This window comes from Thamnophis elegans, chromosome 10 (genome assembly GCF_009769535.1).
Source record: "Thamnophis elegans isolate rThaEle1 chromosome 10, rThaEle1.pri, whole genome shotgun sequence".
Classification (NCBI taxonomy): Eukaryota; Metazoa; Chordata; class Lepidosauria; order Squamata; family Colubridae; genus Thamnophis; species Thamnophis elegans.
In genome coordinates, this window is record NC_045550.1 from 26,646,462 (window position 1) to 26,669,351 (window position 22,890).

The following is a 22,890-nucleotide window of genomic DNA, read 5'->3' on the forward strand; positions in this document are numbered from 1 at the left end:
ACGGAGGGGCGCGGCTGCGCAGGCGGAGAGCGGAGAAGGGGCGGGCATTGGGAGAAGCCGATGGCTGAAGGAGAAGGAGGAGGCGGCAGTGGCGGTGCGGGACTGGCCGGTGTATTCTTGGCGAAGCCTGAGAGCGGCTCTTCATCTATAGCATCCGCTGTAATCTAAACGACTTGGTCTAGTGGTCAAGAAGATTGATGTGTGCCGCTTTTAGTTTTTATTCTCCCGGGCGTTGGTATTTTGTTCAAGGAGCTTTTTAAAAACCCCAAAAGTTTGTAGACGTCTTTGTAGTATCTTTTTTGCTGGCACTGTTACTATTTTTTGTGATTATTAACCGTATTCGTTGTTAGCTGCGTGGGAATGCTGTATTGAACTATTAAAGTGGTAACATATGATGAGCAGGGAGACTTTTCTGATCTTCCAAGTGTTCAGCATGCCAGAAACACAAAATCTGAAGCTTTCCAGCAGCAGGTAAATAGGAATGAGATGAAGATGGCGACTCGCAATTTACACACCTTGTAAATTGCATTGTTGTCTTGTCCTTCGTGGGCCATCGTTTTCCTCCTAAGATAGTCATTTAAAAATTCCAGGGACCATTTTTCTCAATTCATAATGAACTTCTATGGCAATGAGCATTTGAAAATAATATGAAAGTGCTGGGGAACTGCCACCCAGGAGAACAGAGCTCAGGCTGGGAATTAGTTTTCAGTTGTACAGCTACAAACACTTAGGGCTGACACAGACCACGCCCCTTCCATGGGATCTTATCTGTTATCCCAAGAGAAATCTGGGGAGAGTCTTGCATTATAGGCAGAATACAATAATCATCTTGAACTCTACATTATGTGGATCTGGTTGCTCGTGCCTGACAGAAATAAATTTTACATCCATAAATTCATCCATAATTCTATTGATGTTCTCATGTATACTTAGGTAAATTGTAAGCAAAGAAATGCAGATTGTAATTATACACATATATAAATGGAATACATCAATTAGTGTAAGTTGATATAAAGAATAATAAAAATGTGCTGTTTATATTCTAATCAATTTTGCCAATTGTTTTAAAAATATAAGCCAAACTAGAAATGTGTAATTTTTTTTAAAGTTTAGTTGTCGAAATACTCTAACTGAAACTGTTTTTCAGACCATTAACTTTTCCACTATTTTTAAATTTAATTAAGCTAATGCACTTCATTGAAACTATTTACGTACATAACAAGATTTTATGGATTTGAGTAATGAAACATCTGCAAGAAAACAAGCGATATCAGAGAGCATAAAGGACTCCTGATTTCATATCTCTACATAGCTGCATGATGGTTATTAAAGTAGAGTTTTTATACAATTTATGTATGAATGTATTTGACTAGATAATATAATTGCATTGTTACAGTACAATCCTTCACAATTTTCTTCTGTACAATACTTATTCAGTTAAGTACAATACTTATTCAGTTAAGTTTAAACATGAAACACTTTAGTAAGTGAAATGTACTTCGATGGTGATAAATTAGTACAATCCAATAACAATTTGTAGGGTTTTTATATATGGCATCAAGGCTATATGTTTGTGTTGGATGGCTTGAGTACATGGAGAAATGTTGGTGGAGATTGATGGAAATGGTGGAAATATTTTGGAGGTTTGATTTGTTTACTTATTACCTGGTTGTTATTGTGCATGTTTGGCCAAATGTGAGAGCTCACAGGTTAAGAAGACAGCTTTATAGCAGTGGGGCTAATGGTATCATCTATATTGACTGACAATAGCTATTTGGTGCCAGCTATTTCTGACAGTCAATATTGAGGAAATTCCAGCATAATTGTGGTTGAGGTTGTAATGATTTTTGACATTTTTTTGAGACAGCAATAGCACTTAGACTTATATATTGCATCATAGTGCTTTATAGCATTCTATAAGTGATTTACAAAGTCAGCATGTTGCCCCAACAATCTAGGTCCTCATTTTACTGACTTTGGAAGGATGGAAATCTGAGTCAACCTGGCTGTGGGCAAAGTTAGACTGCAATTCTCCATTCTAATTCCACCACGGCTCAGTGGAAATGATAATGAAACCCAGGAGCAAGTCAGTTGCTGGGTATCCTTTTTCTTGTTCATCCTTTCCTTTGCCCTATACAATGGATTAGGAATAAAATAATTTTAGTTTGCTGCTGCTGTCATATTTATGGTTTATGGTGATGCTGGTGTTACATCCTGAGTGAAGATTTGAGATAGAAAAGGACTAACAGCCTTGATGTGATAAGATTTTAGGAGGACCTGCTGGATGGGGGATAGAGATGCTTGCTTTTTGCTAGCCTTTATCTGTTGATGAGATAGTGAGACATCTTGTGTCATGTACTGCTTAGATTCACAGGAATGTACTGAATAGAGTATTTCTTAGAGTCAACAGTTTAATCAGGATATGCATTGAATTTGAATATTAAATGTATTTACAGTATTTTGAATTTTAGCAGAGAACAATGTATTCCTAATATGGAAGATTGTATGAATCTACTTACAAAATTTAAATGGAAATCTAGCATTCATTATTATAAATCTTCTACTTATGAATAAAATCGCTATTTGGCCTAGTTGGAAATTGAATGCTACAGTAAAATAACATTTATCTTCCAAATTAATATAATATTCAGGCAATGATGCTGATTGCTATGGAAATTGTAATTTTCCCAATTGAATTAAGATCTTTTAAACATTAAGAACATAAATGTTTCCCTCTACAAGAATTGAGAAACTTGTGACCATTGCTGCTTATATGGTAGCATGCTCTTTAAAAAAAAAACTTTAAATCTAGACAAAATGGCTATCCTGTTGATTTGTAGGATTGAAGTACTGTATATCCTTTTGGAGATATGTACTGTTCCTGAATTCTCAAGTTCTTTCAGTCTTAACTGTTTTTTTATATTCAGCCATCACAAAGAATAGCCTTCTGTAGCTACTGAAACAATTGTTTCTTTCGGAAACCATTTCTGTCATGTTTTTTTTTTTAATTGAAAAATGTGTTGGCTGGAATACTGAGTACTGCAGCTACTGAAAACATATTTTCATGTTGAAAATCCTGCACTGACTACTAATGTTTTTCTGAATATGCTTCAAAGTCTAAGTGTGTACAGTACAAAATACTATGTACTGTACTTTTAGAGTCTTAGTGGTTAAATCCTAAATATCTGAAAGACCATCTATGTTTTATTTTATGTTGCTTTTTACTTTAGGATCCTATGTAATTGTAAGAAAAGTGGGATTAAATCAAGTAAGTAATAGACATTTACATAATAAAGGTCCAAATTTTTGAATAAAATAAAATGCTAATGATGCAAATCAGCAATGTTTATTCTGAATTTGGTTTTGGGGCAAAGATTACACTAAAATGGGTTTATTTACAACATTCAGTTCTTTGGATTAAGAATACAAAATAAACTACAACCAAATGCTTTTCACCTTCACATATTGCTACAACCCATACATAGTAGCTTTAAAAAGCATCATTTATAAGCAATCATCAAAAAAAATCACACATACTTATAAATACATACACATAACATTGAAATATCTACCGATGCACTCCAGTATGATAATACAAGCTAAAAAATAACAAATTCAATAAAAGATCATGATGATAAAGCATATTGGTAAGTACAATAAAAATGATAACTATTAGAATTACTGTTCCTAATTCAGTGTTGTGTGGTATAACTGAAGACTTCACTCAGTATGTTTTATGAGGTTAGTTGCCCTCTAACCTGTAGTATTTCTTTAAATATTCAGAAAATAGTTGAGAAAAGTGTGGGTATTTTTAGTGTTCTATTGTTCAGCTAAATCCTTCTATAACGTAAGAAATTTATAAAGGATAAATTTTGTATCAGAAAATGAAAAGTAGCTTGGTCTACCTTCATGTAACTCAAGATGGCTAACTCCCTCTTGTAAATTTTCCATGAGTTTTAAACATGATGGGATACATGACGATGCAGTGAAATAGAATATGCTAGAATAAAGATGGACAGCTTTCCAAGAATTGAAGATTGCTGCACTCTTCCTTCATCAGCTACAAGATTGCTTGGGATCTCACAGGACGTGATAGATTTCTAGTCATTTGGGCAGATTAATAGAGTTTAACTCCTAGAGGCCTTCTGCTTCCACTTGGTGTTTATTTAGAAATGGTATTTTGAAACAAAACAAAAATCATACAAAAATCATGCTATCAATATAGTCACGTTTGTTGGGCTTTTGAAAATGGGATGGAGAGTCACATGAGGCATGTATGCTGTCCAGCCCTATGCTAAATTTTCAGGAAGGTGCTCATCTCAAATATAGGTGGAATCTTTTAAGAACTAGGTAACTGCATTTAAAAGTATTTCCAGGAATGCATAAGAACCAAATACTGCATCCACATAATTCAGTGACCAATACATTTTCTAAGTTAGTCTACTTTTAAAATATTGCAAGCACAAAAATATTTTGTTTAATATTAGCATGCTGCTGCCTGGATTCCAACCATTTTGGAATCCTTCACAAATGAAAGAACTTCCTTAACAAAGATCAAGCAATCTGTGAAGGATGGAGGTTCAAATGGAGGGTCAGTCTCTACAGTGAGTAATTCATTTTCACATAACAGGAAAACTGCAATTAGCAGCAGATTCTTAATACCAAATGGGGCAATAAATAAAACTGAATATGATGGACTGTCTTTGGAATAATTTGTGCAGCACATACATTTTGTGGGGCATATAAATTGCATGGACATAACTGAAATTTATATTAAGCATGCACACTTATCTACTGAACTATTATTGTGTACAGTCATCTCTGCATTTGACACAACTATTTGTTTCAATTTTAATGTAAACAGAAAAAAGCCTGCAAAAATCAAACGCACAAGCAAGTTGCTTGTTCCACAGCTATAAAAAGCCAAGTACAGAATATTACAGAATAGTACAGCTTTAAATACATATTAAATATGTATCTTGGAAATAGTAACACAAAACATTTTTACTTACAGTATAAAGCCAACACACAAAAAATGCAATGACATCTGGTTTGCAATTATTCAATCTACAAAAACTCAATATACATTAGATATTAACAATGGTTCCCATTTACAAAAAATGGAACCTTGTGAAAATAATTCTAGGTATATTTGAATAAAAGTCACCTGCTTTATTTTCCCCTCAGATTAGTTGCATGGATTTTTTAAATGTAGAATCAAGGATAAATTTATTGCGGTATTACTTCATCATTATATTTTACTTTTTTATTACACTGTTCACTTTTTACACATGATAGAATTGTATATATAGGAATGAAAAGGCCAAAGGAAAATGCTTTCTTTTCCGAAGAATAAAGTTAGCAGGATATCTGATTAAGAATACAGAATCCACAAGTCTGATGAAGTAACATGACAAGATTTTGCAAAGCACTGGAAAGAAATGCATAATAAATCATTGGCCTGAGTGAATTAGGCCCCTTCAAAGCTGAATGCTTTGAAGGGGCCTAATGCCCCTTTGAAGGGGCCTATGCCTTCCAGAGAGGTTGCATGCTGTATCCCAGCTGCCTGAGTGAGCATGTTGCATATCCAGATACTTCATCTGGGACCTACTAACAAAACAAAGCAGCTGTGCATGCACACAGAAGTGGAAATGGCTTTTGAAGCAATGACTTACAAAAGAATTCTTTAAGGTAAAGAGGTCTTTCCCTTGAGCTACTGAGTTTTTAGAGAAGGGCCTTAGAAATGCTGTGCTACAAAAGTAGAGCTATATATGGCTTTTATAGATACGAATCTATGGTGTAGGACAACTGTTATTAAATAATGGACAACTGTTTCTATATTCATAGCTGAACTGTAATCACATTAAGATTCAAACGTAATACACAAGGCTGCACAGAGATCCAGATTTGACGGGTTAGATGTGATTTGGAGTACACATCTTTTTCTAAAGACTCATCATACCAGCTTGATGCAGTTATTCTGAGAGGTGCTGTATGTACACACTTGTGTGTACTCCAAATCATATTTAGCTCTTTTGAATCCAGCTCTCTATATAGTTCTATAATACAGGTAGTCCTCGACTTATGACCATTGAACCCCAAATTTCTATTACCAAGCAAGACAAGTGAATTTTGCTCTATTTTACAACATTTCTTGTCACAATTGTAAAGTGAATCATTGCAGTTGTATTAGTAACACGGTTGTTAAGAAAGTCTGGCTTCCCCATTGACTTTGTCACATTGCAAAAGTTGATTACATGACCCTGGGACACAGCAACCATCATAAATACAAATCAGTTGCCAAGCATCTGAATTTTGATCATGTGATCATAGGAATGCTACAACAAACTTTAAGCGTCAAAAGCGATCATAAATCACTTTTTTCAGTGCTGTTGTAACGTTAAATAGCCCCTATATCAGGGGTGTCAAACTGGGCCGGTTGCATCACATGCTGGCCACGCCCAGGGGAAAAAGTCATACATCATGTGATGCCGCCATGATTACTTATTTGAAACCCCTGCTCTAGATGAACAGCATCAAAATGCAGGCCAGTGATTGTAGTTATAGGGAAAAAATCCAGTATATTGTAATAAAACCAAGTAAACTATAGATTATATACCTGTAGTGATTCTTACTGAAATATGTAAATTTCTAGATAGGTGATTTTTCCCCCCCTGCCTCTGTTCCCCTTTGAACGGATTTAAGTAAAACAGTTAGCATGCAAAATTAAAGTAGAAATAACCAAAATGTAAAATAGGGCAAATTTCCTGTAGATGGCAAGCAAGATTTATTTGGCATGATCTATCAAGATGTATAACAAGTGACATGCATTGTTTGACATTTTCAAACAGATATTTGCAAGTTGATTCATTCAGAAGTATAAACAGGAATCTTTTGAAGTTAATTATTATCAAATATGATTCAAACAGTAGTTTTAGGATGCTTTAAGGGGGGGGGGAATAGTTTCACTATAGCTGAAAATAAGCAAGCAAACATGCCAAGGAGTACACATACTATTACTATACCGTATCTACTAAGTATGCCTCATTTTTAAATGGAACTTTTCCAAAATAGGTGCCAAGAAAGATACTAAGTTTCATCTAGATGGTTCAGCCATTTTAACTTTGTACATTCAAAATATGAATTCTTTCACATTGTTTTAACAAAAATCTGCCAAGTGATATATTTCATGCAAAAGTAGCAATTTTGATGGTCAAGGGTCACACTAAAATGGATTTTGTAGGATAAAGGAATAAAGGGTTACAAAGCAGGAGAACATTTCTCATATTTGGACAAGAGGATGTTTTAAGGGAATTCAAGGAGTTCCTAATTTTGATAGGACTTGCTATACAAAACTCCATAGTTTTTGTTTGTCGTTTCCCTTGAAATGGCAGGAAAAATGCTGTCATTTTTCATATATAATAGCCAGTTTTATGGCTGCAAAAGGAGATTCAACGGCAATAGGTTGACCAGCTCTCCCTTAATGTATTATTATTTTACTCGTGAAATGGAGTGCATTTATTTTCACTAACAGAATAGCTTCCCAATGAAATCAAGAGGGGGAACAACCCCTTTGATTTCAATAAAAATCTATTCTTGTCCCACTGCTGTAACAAAAAACTTACCTGGATTTCTCTAGTCACAGAAACCAAATTCATTGAACTGTTAATTCATATATTATTGAAAAATTACAACATGTATAATCTACTGCACAGCAGCACAAATGCTTCCAATAATGAAAGTACTGTATAGCCAATGCTAAAAGTATTTAAAGGCACCTACTGCAAACACAAGAGTATCTATGAGAAAGCACTCAGTAAATAATTAATTTGGAGCCATATCCTTATTAAAACATTTGATGAATGTACACTTATATAAGATTCCAAGGCACCAGAAATGTCACATAGTATATAATAACTGCTTAAAAATCAATTTAATCAGGCATATTTTTCAGGCACACTTTGACTCAGTTCCTGATAAAGTTAAATGTTAGTATATATGGGAGATTAACATTTATAGTCTAGTCAAGCAAATGTATGTTGGCTGAACATATCAGATATAAAAATGGTGATGTAAAAACAATATACATAACTTACCTATGTCAGAATGTCCGAGAAAATTTCATAATATTCACAGCAGTGTAATAATTATATGGAAAATATTCAGGAAGCAAACAATAGTGTACAAAACGGCATAATGAATTTTCCTTGTAAAACATGTTCTTGTACTGTAAATGTTTATCGTACAACTACTGATCACAGCAATACACAACACAAAAGTCCTGGTAACAGGTATACTTATTTTCACAGCTAGAAATCATGTTTTAATATGCATTTTCTACACTAAAATATGTCAAATTTATTCAAGTTGTACAGGGTATGCTACAGGAAAAAAACAGAATTCAGAAAATGATCCATGTCACAGAGAGATGTTACCTGGAAAAATATTAATAACAGGTACATGACAGTTGTTTTTATTCTTTAATAGAAGACAATGATTAATCAACTGCTTGTACATTGGTTCTACTGTATCTTAAACAAAAGCTCCTTACTATTGAATTTTTTGAAATCTAAAGTTGTTATTTACCAATTTGGGACCAATACTGAAGCCCAATATAGTGAGTGGCAGAATTTAATCCTAATTAAAGTCCTTTGGGCTCCTGATGGACAACTATGATGTGATCTTTACTATACTTAATTTCAGATGGAAATTCTGAAGATTTAAAAAGTAACTAAGATGTTTTAAGGTCTCATTTAGAAATAAAATGAAAAATAGTCACATACCACATACTAAAAAAAAAAAGAAACACCTCTTTAACAGTGATTTTTTTTATATAGATGGACCTAAATATTTTTAATATTCTTTATGATTCTTTCATGATGATGCAAAGCAACATTGGTGTATATTATTTTCAAATATTTTAAAAATTATTCTAATAATGGTACTATAAATTCAAAGTGAAAGAAAATAAAGGGCAACATATTACTTAAACCATTTACACATAAATCATATATAAACTTAATTTTTCACATTGACAGTAAACAGTACTTATCACATTGAAAATATGAAAAATGCAGGTAAAACTATTTGAAATAAACTTGAAAAAATACAATATGGACATGAGCATGATCTATTTAGTAACATCAACTGTTAATGATTTCAGAGGAAGTTAAAAATCATAATTATGGGAAATATGTAACAATCAAGATTTTAAACACAACAGTGTTTCTTTCCAGATGACACTTTGGAAAAGGCTGCTTTCCTGCCCTACAAATTCTGACAGTAATATGAACCTGATTTCTTACTCAAAAATTCTTCTTATCATTGTATCGGTGAATAGTCACACAGCCATGGTATGATACTGGTCTTGGCATGGCAGCTACTCCAGTAATGATACTTGTTGCAGGGTCATAACAAAGAATAGTATCTGTGGCTTCTCCATTTTCTCTTCTCCCACCAAGGATATAGATTTTCCCATTACAGACAGACATGCCACAGTTTTCCTGATCATCAGATCAAAAAGAGAAAAGAGTAAAATTATATTACAATAATTGTTTTGCTAGAAATGTACCAAATTATTCTTTTGTAAATTTATTTTCTTAAGCTTGGGCTTTGTATATATTCCTTGTCAATAAACTTTTGCATCATATTTTCTGAGAAGTATTTCTGCCTCTTATAGATATCAACATGGGCAAATTCTAAATCAATCAATTTTTTAATGAAAATCCTTAAGTATCAAGCTCAGTCCAAATATGGTTTCTGCAAACTTCCAGGACAGTACCATCCTAATACTTTCCAGATACTTCAAGTAGTCGTATGCTGAATTATACCTTTAAACCAAACTTTCCCATTTTGTGCCCTCCAAATATATTACACTTCCGTAATTTCTCATCAAAATTCTGATGTTAGCCAATTAATGCAATATATTTGGAGAGATCTATACTGGAAAAACCTGCTTGCTTCTGTAAGTACACCAAGATGAAAAAAATCACTTTGTTATTTGGAGTAAAAGCCCAATGCTCCAGTATCAATTTCATAAAAAACAAACTTGTAGAAATAAAAAGCTTTCCTAATTTTGCACTTAAGTCATTTTATGTTAACATATCTTTACTTGTACATATGAGCATTTTTAGTTCTTAGATGTTACCTGTCTACTAAATGTGTTCTGCACATGCATCCAATAATCTTCAACCGGATCATAGCAATATATCGCTTTTGTGAGTCCCCCAGCAACATAAATGAGATTGTTTAATGATACAGCTGTAATACATCTCTTCGCAATGGGGATTGTTGCCCGAAGGAGCCAAGAATTAGTATCAGGATCATACGACTGAACCTTAAGAGGAGGAAATACAGGTTAGTTTTTAGCACATTTTTGGTATATTATATAGTGCTTATAAGTTCTTCTTTCTTTGATTTTTAACATCATTTACTAAGTGATGTAATAAACGATCAGCAAATCAAAGATTATTCTTCATTTACCATAAGACATTATAAAATTTGCATACTTTCTTTTTGACTTAGTTTAGCAAGTATAATTGCTAAAAATAAAAGATGTACTTGAAAGTCGTAATGAATCAGTTTAGCCTGAGAAGAATGAGATTTGCCTTTCCCTGGGTTTGTACATGTTCCTATCACCTTCTCTAGCAAGCTTTTTAAAAAAAATCATTGCTATTCAGTATGTTATCTGGATTCAACATATGGTTTAAAATACATTTTAAAATACAAACTTGAAAGCAAGTCAGTTTCAGCATATGATAACAGAGTTTTCTTAATTTGTGAAATTCTGCAAGGGAAATATTTGGGGGATAGGGGTAAGGAGGGTCTGTCTCTCTCTGTCGCGCTCTCTCCCGCCTCTCTCACAGCATAAATATTGAACCACAGCATAAGTCTGCCTTGGCAACTCCCCCCCCCCCCCAAAAGTCATAATGCTGCCTTTACCTAATTTTTGCCTAAAAGTAAAAAAGTAAAAAAAAATCTTCTTAGTTGTTGTACTCCTGTTAAAAAGAAATTCTCTTTAAACCAACAACATTTAATGACAGCTGCAAAATGTGTAAAACGAATTATTTTATATAATAATTCAAAAATTCAAAATAAGTCTCAGCAAAACAAAATTTTAACTACGAGTTTAAGACTGAAAATATTCTTTGGAATAAACAGCCAATAAACATCATGATTAAAATTTTGATTTTAGAACGTTACAAACATTTGAAATAAGAGTTTGAAATTTATTATAAAGAATCCCTCCTGTAAGAAAATGCTTTTTTTAAAGTAAGATTTTAAAAATTGGACACTAAAGTAAGTAAACATTATAATTAAAAAGGAACAGCCTTGATTTACAATTACAGAATGTAGCAAAATAGTCTAACACATTATTTTGAAAAATGGACTCAGAAATTAAGATTAATAGTGTTATCAGAGACTGACTCTACGGAAGGACTGTGACTAAAAGATGTTATGAAAGAGGAACAGGTTTTACAAGACAAGACTGAATCCGAGTTGAAGGTCGATTTACAAATGTCATTCTTGACATGGAAAACTCCACATACAAAGGAAATGGCTGATGTTTAATAATTAAATAGGATATGCAAATAATAAACCAAGAGGGTAACCTGGATAATTTTCCTATTTGGATGGGACAGGCTTGTTTTGAAGAATTTTGTGAGAAAGGTCAAAGAAAAAAAAAGAGAACTTTTGCAACATTATTTGAATAAATATTAAGATTATTAGAAGTCACAGGAAGGAATACAAAATTATAAAATATAAAGCTCTGTGGCACATACTGTCCCCTGGGGTGAGGTTTGCTCCCATCTTTCTATCATTCCACAAGGGCGTGAACACTTGGCTCTCCCAGTTAGTCCGGAGTTAGCCCGGAGACCCAACAGGGGACTACCACATTGGAGGCTGCATTTCCTGCTTCGCCTCTGCCCATGTTTTAATTCATATTGTTATAGATTGTTAATGTTTATTGTTATTATTTCATTGCTTTGCTATTATTACATGTTTTATCATTTTCTCAATTTTTCTGCTGTAAACTGCCCAGCAAGATGGGCAGTTAATAAATTTAACAAATAAATAAAGTTGGTTTATTGACCAAGGTTAAAGTAGATATATTGCTATTTCTGGTATCCTTTAATGGACTTTTGCTGACACCAGGCCTAAAATGACCATAATTTATTTATTTATAGAGAAGAGATGGAGTATATGAAAGAATAATTTGTTATCTTTGAAGAGGAACTGATAAGTTGCTAAAATTGTTTACATTTGTGAAAAATGTGGGGAGTAGCTTCTTTATGTATTTCTCTTCTTTTTTAAAACTATATTCTTACTTTTATTTTTCTCTCTTTTCTGCACCTTCTACTCTTTCTTTTTATTCTTCTATCTTTGTTTTTTCTTAATTTTCCTGTTATAGCAATAGCACTTAGACTTATATGCTTTATAGCCCTCTCTAAGTAGTTTACAGTGTCAGCATATTGCCCCCAACAATCTGGGTCTTCATTTTACCAACCTTGGAAGAATGGAAGGCTGAATCAATCTTGAGCTGGTGAAACTCGAACTGCTGACAGCCGGCAATCACCAGTAGTAGTCTGCAGTTCAGCATGTTAACCATTGCGCCACCATGGCTCATTATAATTATAATTATAATCTTTAATAAAATTAAAAAGTATGTGTGGTAAGAAAAATTAAAGAATGAATTATGATAATTGATTATGGATTTTATTCACAAATGAGAAACCACTAAGACAGAAGTAGATACAGATGATCTGGTTATCCAAGTGAAAAAATGAAGATTGAATCAGAAAAAAAAGAAAAGAAAAAATGAATGAGCTGAGAAAAAGGGAAAGATTAAAAAAGTCAGATGGCAGTAGTGAGTTCTTGAAAAAGACGAGAGAGAAATTTAAACAGAAAAGGAAGATATGAAGTGATGCATGGACGAAGGAGCAAAAATGCTTTCAAGGATAGAAATGTATGGAAAATATGATATAGTATTAGCTCTATTTTTATTTTGTTATTTCATAGTTTTAATTTCACTACCCTCTCATTATTTTTCTGCACTTTATACAGGGTTATTTACCTCTACAGTTTAAAAATACATTTTAAAATATTACTAATGTGAGAAAAGCATATCAAACCTTATCAGAGCATGTGTTATCATCTGGACCTCCACCAATCACGAACAGTTTGCCCACACAGCTGGTAACTGCTGGAGAACTGACAGCTTCTTTAAGTGAAGCTACTTCTGTCCATCGATTGGAAAAAGAGTCATAACACTCCACACTACTCAGTCGATTTTGCCCATCATATCCTCCAACCACATACACCTGTTAGAATATGTAAAAAATGTTATCAGCATGTATTTATCCTCTAATATTTTTACACAAAAGTTACACAAAACCTGAAAGTCTTCAGATATGCCTCGACTTTTCAAAATCTTATGTAAGATTATTGTTCCTGGGCTGAAAAAATCCACATAATCTGTGGCTGCTGACATTTAAGGACTTATTTGTATTTCCCTGCTAATATCTTATGGTTGATTGAATTTTTGCAGCCCAAAAAAGACATCCCAGTTTAAGATTTGAAATGCACCCAAATGCATAAAAACTGGCAATTGAGAGCATATTATGATTATTACTTTTAATGGTTTTATTCTCTCCCTCCCCACCTCTATTTATTTTAACTTGTTCAGCATCTGGGTGATCTTTGTGACATCGGCCACAATACCTCCTTCTACCACCTAGTTTGGTTACAAAAGTTCTTCCCAGCTCAAACATAGAAGCTTCAAATATCACATGTAATTGTACAGAATAATTTGCACAAGTTCCTAGTAAGTAAAACAAAAATAAACAAAAACATACTCCAGATTTTACTCACATAAATATGCATACATGCAACCTCCAAAATAACAACTATGTATTTTTTTAAAATTGGAAATAAGGAAAAGACTAGCAACAACTCTAAATGGGTAGCGCACATGCTTTGTATGCAAATAATCCAAATTTTGAATATTAACATTTCCAAGTAAAACTGAGGAATCTGCTGACTGAAATGCTAAGATACTATTAAACAGTTTGTCCTAATACAGATAAGGAACAACATTTTATCACGATAAAATTAAAATTCATTTCTTACTATAGATGCAAACTTTGCATTATGACCCCACATTTTGTATCATCTGTTCTCATTATTCAGAAAGCCAGGAGTACCCAACAAGACACATAAATAAACATTTATAACTATTGGCAAAAGCTCCCATTTTCTCCCTTTAGATTTATTCCACTTATAACAGCGGATGATTTTCTATCAAGCTAAAATAACGTGAGGGGAAAACTACTAATTGAAAAAAAAATAATGACACATGGTTTAACAGCAGGGTTCATATGATTCTTTGGATAAGATCGGGCCAAACACATACTTCAGATTTAATGATATTGAATTTTAAATAGAAGAAACAGCTTGGCATTAGAAAGCACGGCCAAGATATCAAAGAGTTTGGGGAAAGTGGTCAGTTTTTCCCCAAATGAGCTAAATAGTTTGAAATAGATCTATACTAGTCACCCTTTATTTATTTATCAGCACAAATACAAGATATATATACACATACATACATACATACATACACACACACACTTTTTTTAATTTGGGGAAAAACTGACCACTTTCCCCAAACTCTTTGATATATGGATGTGGATGTGGATCCCAGGACATAAAAGGATGTTATTTTATTGTTCTGTTAATAAGGACATTTTAATGCCTATCTTACTCCTGCTTCATCAATAACTAGAAAGAACATGCAATACTTCACATGACTTCAAATTCTCTTCAAGTTGGACTATATCAAATATTGTGCAGCAGGAGAAAACAGAAAACATGAAGCACAAATTTATTCCAATATTTGTAACTTCATTTACTTGCTGACTATCTTGACATTATTCAATATGTTGTTTTATTTCATTATCTTTAGCAATATTTTCTGTTTCTGCCCTTTGCCTATTAAAAAGTCTATATCTCTCTCTCCCTCCCTCTATCATAATAGGCTGCTTGTTATAAATAAAAAAGGCCTGACATTGAGAAATCCTTTCTATGGCAACTGTACATCAAATGTAATGTATACAGTATATCAACAAATCCAAATGTTAAAATGACATGTTTCAACAGCAAACCTCACCTTTAAGACAGAATTCAATGTAATTTTGGGTTAGTGTTTTATTACAACCATACTTCAGAAGCTAAGTATCTCTAATAAAGATAGCTTACCTTTCCAAGGAGGACTGCCATTTTATGACGCCACCTCCCTTTATTTAGAGAAGCGACTCTGATCCAAATATTAAGTTGAGAATTATAAATCCACACATCACGGCTATTGATTCTCCCACCTTATTGAAAAAATAGAATTTACTATTATTATATAAGTATTGTCACTGTTGGGTCTCATTGTGGAAAATGCATTACTATGTTACAGGTAGAAGTGTATAATTTTTTTTTTCTGAGTGTTTGACATTTGAAATGCTCTGTGATGAATCCGAAATGGTTCTTTCAAGCTAGATATGTTGCTTTGACCATTTTGGAAATATTTCAGGTTCAAAAAAGCTTAAAACATCTGTTTTGAATACAAAATGCTGCCACAGTATTCAAAATGACTACCTCAAATTCAAAATGTTTCAGTGTGAAATGCTTTGCAAACCTCTAGTTTATACAACTAAAAATAAAATGCAGAACAATCATATACTTTCAAAACTTCTTGATTATAGAGTAATGGATATAAACCTTTTCTCATCAAAGAACATTTTCTGGAATGATATTTCAGTGGAAACCAGACCAGATATACAGGTTCTCACACTGAAAATTGGACATTCCCTATAATTGAAATCAACATATATAAATGAAGACGACTTTTCAGAGTTATTCAGAAATGGACAAATAAGTCTTCTCTATGTTCACTTTATTGGGCTGCGGCAAATTGGTCGTGATGGTAGCAAATGGGCGGCGGCAACAGGCAGATTTTTTTTTTCATTTTCCTCCTTTAAAGCTAATGTGTATTTTATAGTCCAGAGCATCTTATAGTCCAAAAAATACGGTAATTAAATATATATATATTCTTTAAAATAACATATTTTTTTCTATTACACCTCCCCCCAACAAATAATATAAAATTATTACCTGAAACAAGGATGTCATTCCTCAAAGCACAAACTGCATACTCAGATTTTGTAAATTCTGGTAATTTTGCCAGGGATTTCCACTCTCCTGTCATTGGGTCATAACATTCTGTATATGGCAAATTAAATCCCCCAACACGCTCACAACCTCCAACAACAACTATAACTTCAGAGTAGCCAGTTGATCTATAAACACAAAATATATTTATACTTTAAAATTTTAGCAACAGTACTTAAAATTGACTGAAACATTATATTTAAGAACAGGATCTCAAAACTCTACATAATCTACATACATTTGAAAACAGTGTTAAGCAACCTGAAGATTTCCAGATATATACCTTTACTGACTGATAGTACTGGCTCAGTTCCTAAGTAAACAATTAGACAGAATGAATTTAAATCAGTATGTGAGTGAGAATAGAATTGAGCAACCAAGCACACCAGCTTGATTCCTTCCACCTGTGACAATAGTGAACTAAACCTGTAAGGTCCATCTAAGCTGGCACTCTAGATTTTTTTGACTGCAACTCACATAGGACAATATGAGTAGCAAACAGCAATCATGAGATTTGTAGCCTGAATGATCAGGTTGCATACCCACCCACCCAGCTCCCCATTTTGCAAGATCTGCAAACCAGGATATATTAACTTGTTACACTCCTAATAATAAAGGGGCTGTCTTGATATATGATTTGATAAAAAGAACAAATAGGTTTTTCAATTCACACATAACATCAGACAAACCAGAAAATATGTTCTAGGTCTACTTAGTTACTTCCTTCAGCATAGGGAATTAAGTGGTAGTGACTGAGCAGAAGACACACTTGCTTTTTCCAATGTGCAAATCAAAATATAACGTTAATAGCCGAACAAAATTATTCTGGAATTCAACAGACAGCTACTCTGAAGATCATCTTACCTTCGTGGTCTAGTTCTTGAAGACATCATTTCATTTCCAAGGACATGGTACCTCCGTGCTTCATGTAACAATTGGTAACATTCAGGTGAGTTTTGAATCAACTGGTCTACTTCCACTGTCTGAACAAAGTAGTTAGGATGTAACAAAGGCAGTCTCACATGTGTGAGAATTTCTTGTAGAACTGAGCGCCTGGATTCCACAGTCCGGTAAACCCAGTGCATAACTGCTTCAAACACCATTTCTTCTTTGCTTATTACCAGTTCATCACTGCAAATGTAATCAATAAGTTCATCTTTTCCAAGCTCAAGAAATTCTTCATGCTGGGCCACATCCTCAAAATTTTGCAGTGCAAAAGTTTTGCATTTTGTAAAGAGTGTTTTCAGAGAGTGTGTATCAGCGAAACGTTGAATTCCTAGACAGTTACAAGGATCTAGTTGCTCTTCTAGGAACTTAGCACATGCATCACGCAAAACACTTATTTGAAAGAGACTTGACGTTTCAAACAGGTACTGCACATTATCCGTGGTGATTTTTACTTTGCCTGTATATACATATTGTAAAAAGCAATCCATGGCTTCAGCAAAAATTCCATTAATTTCTACCAACATCTCCCGACTTTCTCTGTGATCATTGCAAAACATAGCTCTGAAGTAGCTGCTGCAAGCTGAAAGAACAGCACGATGACAAGGAAATTCTCTGCCTTCAACACAGATTATTACATCTGTGAACAAGCGACTGTCACGAAATTCATTGAAGATCTGAAGTATGCTTTCAGCATGGGATGAGCCAGAAGAAAAATCAAAGAACTCATGGCCTGATAAAGACTTTGGGTCCATTTCAAAAACTTTACGCTTGGTGACAGGGGATTCTTGGACCCGACTATCCCCTCTGTTCAATCTGCGCCCCAGTATTAGTACCATGGTTACATCAACTGTTCATGCAATCATGGAGAAGGGATGTAATGAATATCTTCTTGTTGCTAAAAATAAATATTTTAAAAATATTTCAGACTACAAAGGACATTAATACACTAAGTAAAAGATTGGTTCATCCATGCAATAGGACTATAGTCTTACTTAGTCAAAAGGAGCAAACTATTTCTCAAAACTAAACTCTTCTGTCTTAATGCTATTTTGCTAAACTAACCAATCCTGATATTTCTTTAGCACAGGAAAACTTTACAGAATACATTGAATGAATGAAAGACCTTTGAAGGGAGATTAAATACACAAGGAGGTGTTTTGGGGAGGGAGAATTGCTTGCAACTTCATCCTCACAAGCATCACTTTCACTTTAGCTATGAAGAGCTGTTTGCATATGCATTTAAGAGCAATCAAAATGGGATATATAGAAGCTAGATGGAGACAGTTTTGTATCCAAACATCTCCATTCTCATACTGGACTCACTATTTAATGACACTTGTAATTTTTCTTTATGGATTTCTGGTAGGAAAACCGGGAGAGTGTCTAAGAAAACGTACAGAATTCTCTTGCAAAAAATACCTAGTTACTGACCACCCTGATCAGCATAAGCTAACGGGGCTTTAGCAATTACAAATAATTCATTTCAACCATATTTGGTATTATAGAAAAAATATTAGCAATAGAATTAGTGAAGATACATGAGAAACATTTGTGTTGTAATATTTGAAGATTTTCTTAAGTAGGCTGTAGTGAATTTAGACATGAGTCCGGTGTGTTTTATACTCTGGAAAATATGGTAAACTGTGCTTACTTATTTGTCATTAAAACCATGAACTGAGGGAAAATAAATGAAATAGTAATCCAGAATATTTTAGAAGCCTATAATTGGATTGTTGATGTATTAATGATCACTGGTAGCCATCCAACAATTGAGGCATGGTAGATAAGCATAAAGGGAAAGATCAAAAGTCTTTTCATTTAGTCCTATCCTCACCAACCCATGCAAATTGTAACAATTCTACTTAGGTTAACAAAAATTTATTCCTGTAATTTCAGAATTATCAAAATGTAAGTTCCTTCTCAGTTTAACACACTTGTTGCATTAACCTGAACACCACTAAATCTTGTGAATATGAAACAATGTGAATATGTTAGACATGGATGTTTTATTTCAGTAACCAACAGACTGAACTAGATAAGTGTGTTTCTTTCTGGAAGACATGATAACCATTACCCACAGTTGTAAAAATTTCATGAAGTTAAGAAAGCAAGTAATCTTTATTCAAAAGTTTTCTATCCTAAATGTGCCTTGACAGGGTTTAAACATAACACTTACCAATGATTTTTAAAACTATATTTATTGAATAAATGCTTGTGGTGATGCAAGCATATCTGGGTAGATATAAACCAGCTGTCCTGTACCTTTCAAGTAAGCATAATACTATTCCTGAAGTCATTGTATTGATTGCCAATAGATTTCTGGGCTTAATTCAGTTTGCTGATTGTTATATTTAAGACCCTTCATGACAAGGAAATTAATTTCAGTTTAATGATTATGGTAGAAAGAAAGTGGATAGCCTAAAACTAATTTCTAAATTACTTCACCACAGAATTAAAATAAATCTCACTTATCAATTCCATGCCTCTTTACCCCCACTGTAGGTTTTTTTTTTGAAAATACTACTTTAGGTAGCTTGATTTTACCTATCAAATATTGCACAGAATTAGTACAGTTCTCTTATAATCATTAACGAGATTAGGTAAAATTACAAGAACAAAAGATGTTTACTTCCTTTAAGTTTGTCTAATTCTACTTCGTCATATTCATATCAAGTTAGCCCTGGAATTCTGATCCTTTCTTTCCTGGGATATAAATTTGAAATTACCTCCTTAAATTATAACTCCTTAAGAGGAAGCAATTGTATTTTTTTCTTTGTTGCTCTAAAAAAGAAAAAAAAGTAAAGTCTTTTTCCAATAGTGCTCAACTCCTGTGACTTCATGGACATGCAGTGGTTTTCTTGGTATCAAAGCTTTAGTGAGATCTTGCCTCACTACAGCTTTTTTCAGCACCCCAGTCTAATCTATAGTGTTAGCATATCCCATTGGTTTCTCATCCAAACACTGAACAGATTAATTATGAAAACTGGTATTATATAAAATAACGGATAATAACTAGTGCAATATTTACTGCTGTGCATTTTACCATGAATCAAATTAAATAATTGATAGGTAGTCTGAAGTAGTGGTTAAGGTATCTGATTAAAAACCAGGAAACAATGAGATTTAGTCCTGCCTCAGGCATGAAAACCAGCTGGATGATTTTTGGGCCAGTGACTCACCTAACAGAGTGGTTGTGGGGGGGGGGGGGAATAAGATGAGAAAGAAATATTAGACATGTTTGCTGCCTTGAGTTTTTTTTTATAAAAATAATAAAGGCAGGATAAAAAAAATCTAAAAAATAAAGATAAATTATGCCAACTATTAAAAATGTACATTTTTTACAATTTCAACTGGAGAGCCAGTCTTATGTAGTGGTCAAAGCATGGGGCTAGAAACTGTGGGATTGTGAACTCTACTCTCACCTTGGGAACTAGGTGATTTTGGCCAGTCACTTTCTCTCAATCCTGGAAAGAAGGGAGGCAAACAACTTCTGAAAAACCTTGCCAAAAAACCCTGCAGCGACTCATCCACTCAATCTGAGAAACTGACATGATTGAATGGAAGGAAAAATATATATACCTATGTTTTATAATATAAAACTTTGCTACTTTTATACTATTCGGGGAAAGCAGGTTCATATTCTATTGGTTTGCATGAAGCTTCCAAGATTACTTTAATTGAAGTTTATAAAAACTTTATGCAGGAAGCCCAGCTGCAACAATTCTACGGCAATTCAATGTATTACCTTAAAGGGATTTCCAAAACCAAACATCAAGTCACCAGACGCTCTTTTCCTAAAAAGAACAAGTCAGGCTCATATACAGGGTTTCCGCCTTACAAAATTATAGCTCTGTATACGGTAGGTAAACTGTGTAACTGGACGCACGAATAGTTTCGGGATGTCTTCGACGCCATTAAGTTACACTTTTGTGTTGGTGTTTCTAAGCCTTGATAACTGCAATTCCACGTTGTTTCCCTGCGGACCATCTGGAAAGAGGCTCAGGTTGCCAGAAAGCTAGGGGCATTTGAGTTTATAAAAAAACCTTTCGCGGTTACGCCAACACTCCGCTGACCTAACAGACGAAGTTCTTAGAAACCTTAAACGGCACAGGACCGTCTCGTAACTCCAATCAGCGCCACCAGCTGTTACACAACTGGCCTCGAGTCGAACCCGAACAGCCGCCAGGCAAGATAGCACGAACACAAGCACATCCTACAATTCACCTTCACCCGAACAGAGCAGGCAACAAGGCCCGCCTCCCCGCATTTTATGTCCAATTAGAGAGTGCGATTTTTCAAGCAGCTCACTTCTTCCTTCGTCTTCAGCTGGGGTGCGCTCCAATCAGCAGCGACCTTTCCTTCAGTTCTCAAGATGGTGAAGGAAGCTGCGATATCTTGGGGAGGGAGAAGCAACTTGGAAAAGACTCGTTTGGACGGGTGCCCACTTTTCATCCTCTCCTTTTTTAGCCTTTTTCTTTTCTTTTTCCTCTTAGTAGTTATGCCTAACTCCTTTAAAAAAATGCCGACGGCCTAAAGGTTTTTAAAGAGATTTCTGTCCACCTTTCCGGAAAAAATGCTCTAGCCCAGTGGAGTACCAGCCAACAGCCACTTCGCCAACCGCCTCATGAGGGACGAGGGGGGGAGGGGGGATTCTACGCACCGGGAGATTGATCTCCCGGGAATTTGTCGTTGAGCACGGGAAAGGACAACAACACAGATCGCTTCTTATAGGCTTCCACTAAACGTAGAAGGGCCACCAAACGGAACTTCTAGTTACTGTAATGCAGTTGGGGGCGGGGAAAACAATGGGCGAACTTCCCGATGTTTTCAGAAATAAGCCAAATCTGCTGGCCAAAACTTTCTAATCGGTCCAAACAGAAATAGAAGTCCAAACCACTGGCTGAAGTATTTGGAAGCGAAAAAAGGAAGGGAAAAGACAAAATTAATACATGGTAGATCTATTAAGTTTCAAAATAGGAAAGATCCCCTAAAAGAAGACGCGATCTAGCCCTTTACAAGTCCCCGAAATCTGTGTCGCCAACAGTGTAAATCCATATTTAAGCATTTTAAAGAAGTGGTCGAGAAGGAAAGCCGCTTTGCGCGCCTCCCCCGCCACGCGTATTGTTTTCCACCTCTTGATGAATTCCACTTCCTTTCTCGATGCACAAACAAAGCGATCAACAGCACTAACGGTGCTCTGATTTGGGCTATGTGCTTTTCTCGCGCTACCAACAGAAGAAAGAAATCAGCGCCAGTATCGTTTTCTCTGGCCACATAACAACATCAACCGATTTTCCCTCCTCCGTAATGGCAGATTTTACAAAGAATCCGTATGCATTTAAAACTCCCATCAAAATTGCCTTTAACACTTTTTCGCGAAAAGCGAAAGGATAGGACAATGCTGGGGGTCATCTATTTTATCGTCAGGGAAGGAGTGTCAGCACTAAAATCAAGCTGTTCAAGATTAACGGCATTAACATTGTTGTTTTGAATGTGTTTCTGCTGGAATAGAAATGATCAACCGGCCCCCAATGACATTTTTGGCCTCGGGAAATTCAGCTCAGTTCTAAGCGGCTGAGTTCACAGTGAAGACGTTTACCTGTCTGTCGCTTTTTCCTGGAATTAAAGAGTAGGTAGCAGCAAAGCCTCTTGCTTCCTTCTCCTTAGCCCGCTCGCTCTTTTTCGTCTTTATCAAGTTCGAGCTCAACTCTAAACAAAGAAGACCCC

The 22,890-nt window shown here is 34.6% G+C and overlaps 1 protein-coding gene across 2 annotated transcripts; it reads right to left on the bottom strand.

Annotated features, from left to right (window-relative positions):
• Positions 1-7,164: 7,164 nt before the first annotated feature.
• KLHL24 (kelch like family member 24) lies at positions 7,165-22,890 on the bottom strand. Of its 2 annotated transcripts, none has more exons than XM_032225308.1 (7): positions 22,763-22,890; positions 17,080-18,058; positions 16,159-16,343; positions 15,256-15,374; positions 13,134-13,322; positions 10,148-10,336; positions 7,165-9,503 (listed from the first exon to the last, which is right to left on the bottom strand). In XM_032225308.1, exons 2-7 carry the CDS (start codon positions 17,997-17,999, stop codon positions 9,306-9,308), a joined length of 1,800 nt encoding a protein of 599 aa, XP_032081199.1. In that variant the 5' UTR covers positions 18,000-18,058; positions 22,763-22,890; the 3' UTR covers positions 7,165-9,305. The 2 variants fall into 2 exon arrangements, with proteins under 2 accessions (XP_032081199.1, XP_032081200.1); XM_032225309.1 differs by lacking the exon at positions 22,763-22,890 and adding an exon at positions 20,909-22,034.

Coding starts and splice junctions, on each gene's coding strand:
- KLHL24 (XM_032225308.1), bottom strand. CDS start 17,999: ATGGTACTAATACTGGGGCGCAGATTGAACAGAGGGGATAGTCGGGTC. Junction 16,344..17,079: donor TCAAGAACTAGACCACGAAG/GTAAGATGATCT, acceptor TTGTGTTTATAG/ATCAACTGGCTACTCTGAAG. Junction 9,504..10,147: donor AGAACACATTTAGTAGACAG/GTAACATCTAAG, acceptor TCTGATGATCAG/GAAAACTGTGGCATGTCTGT.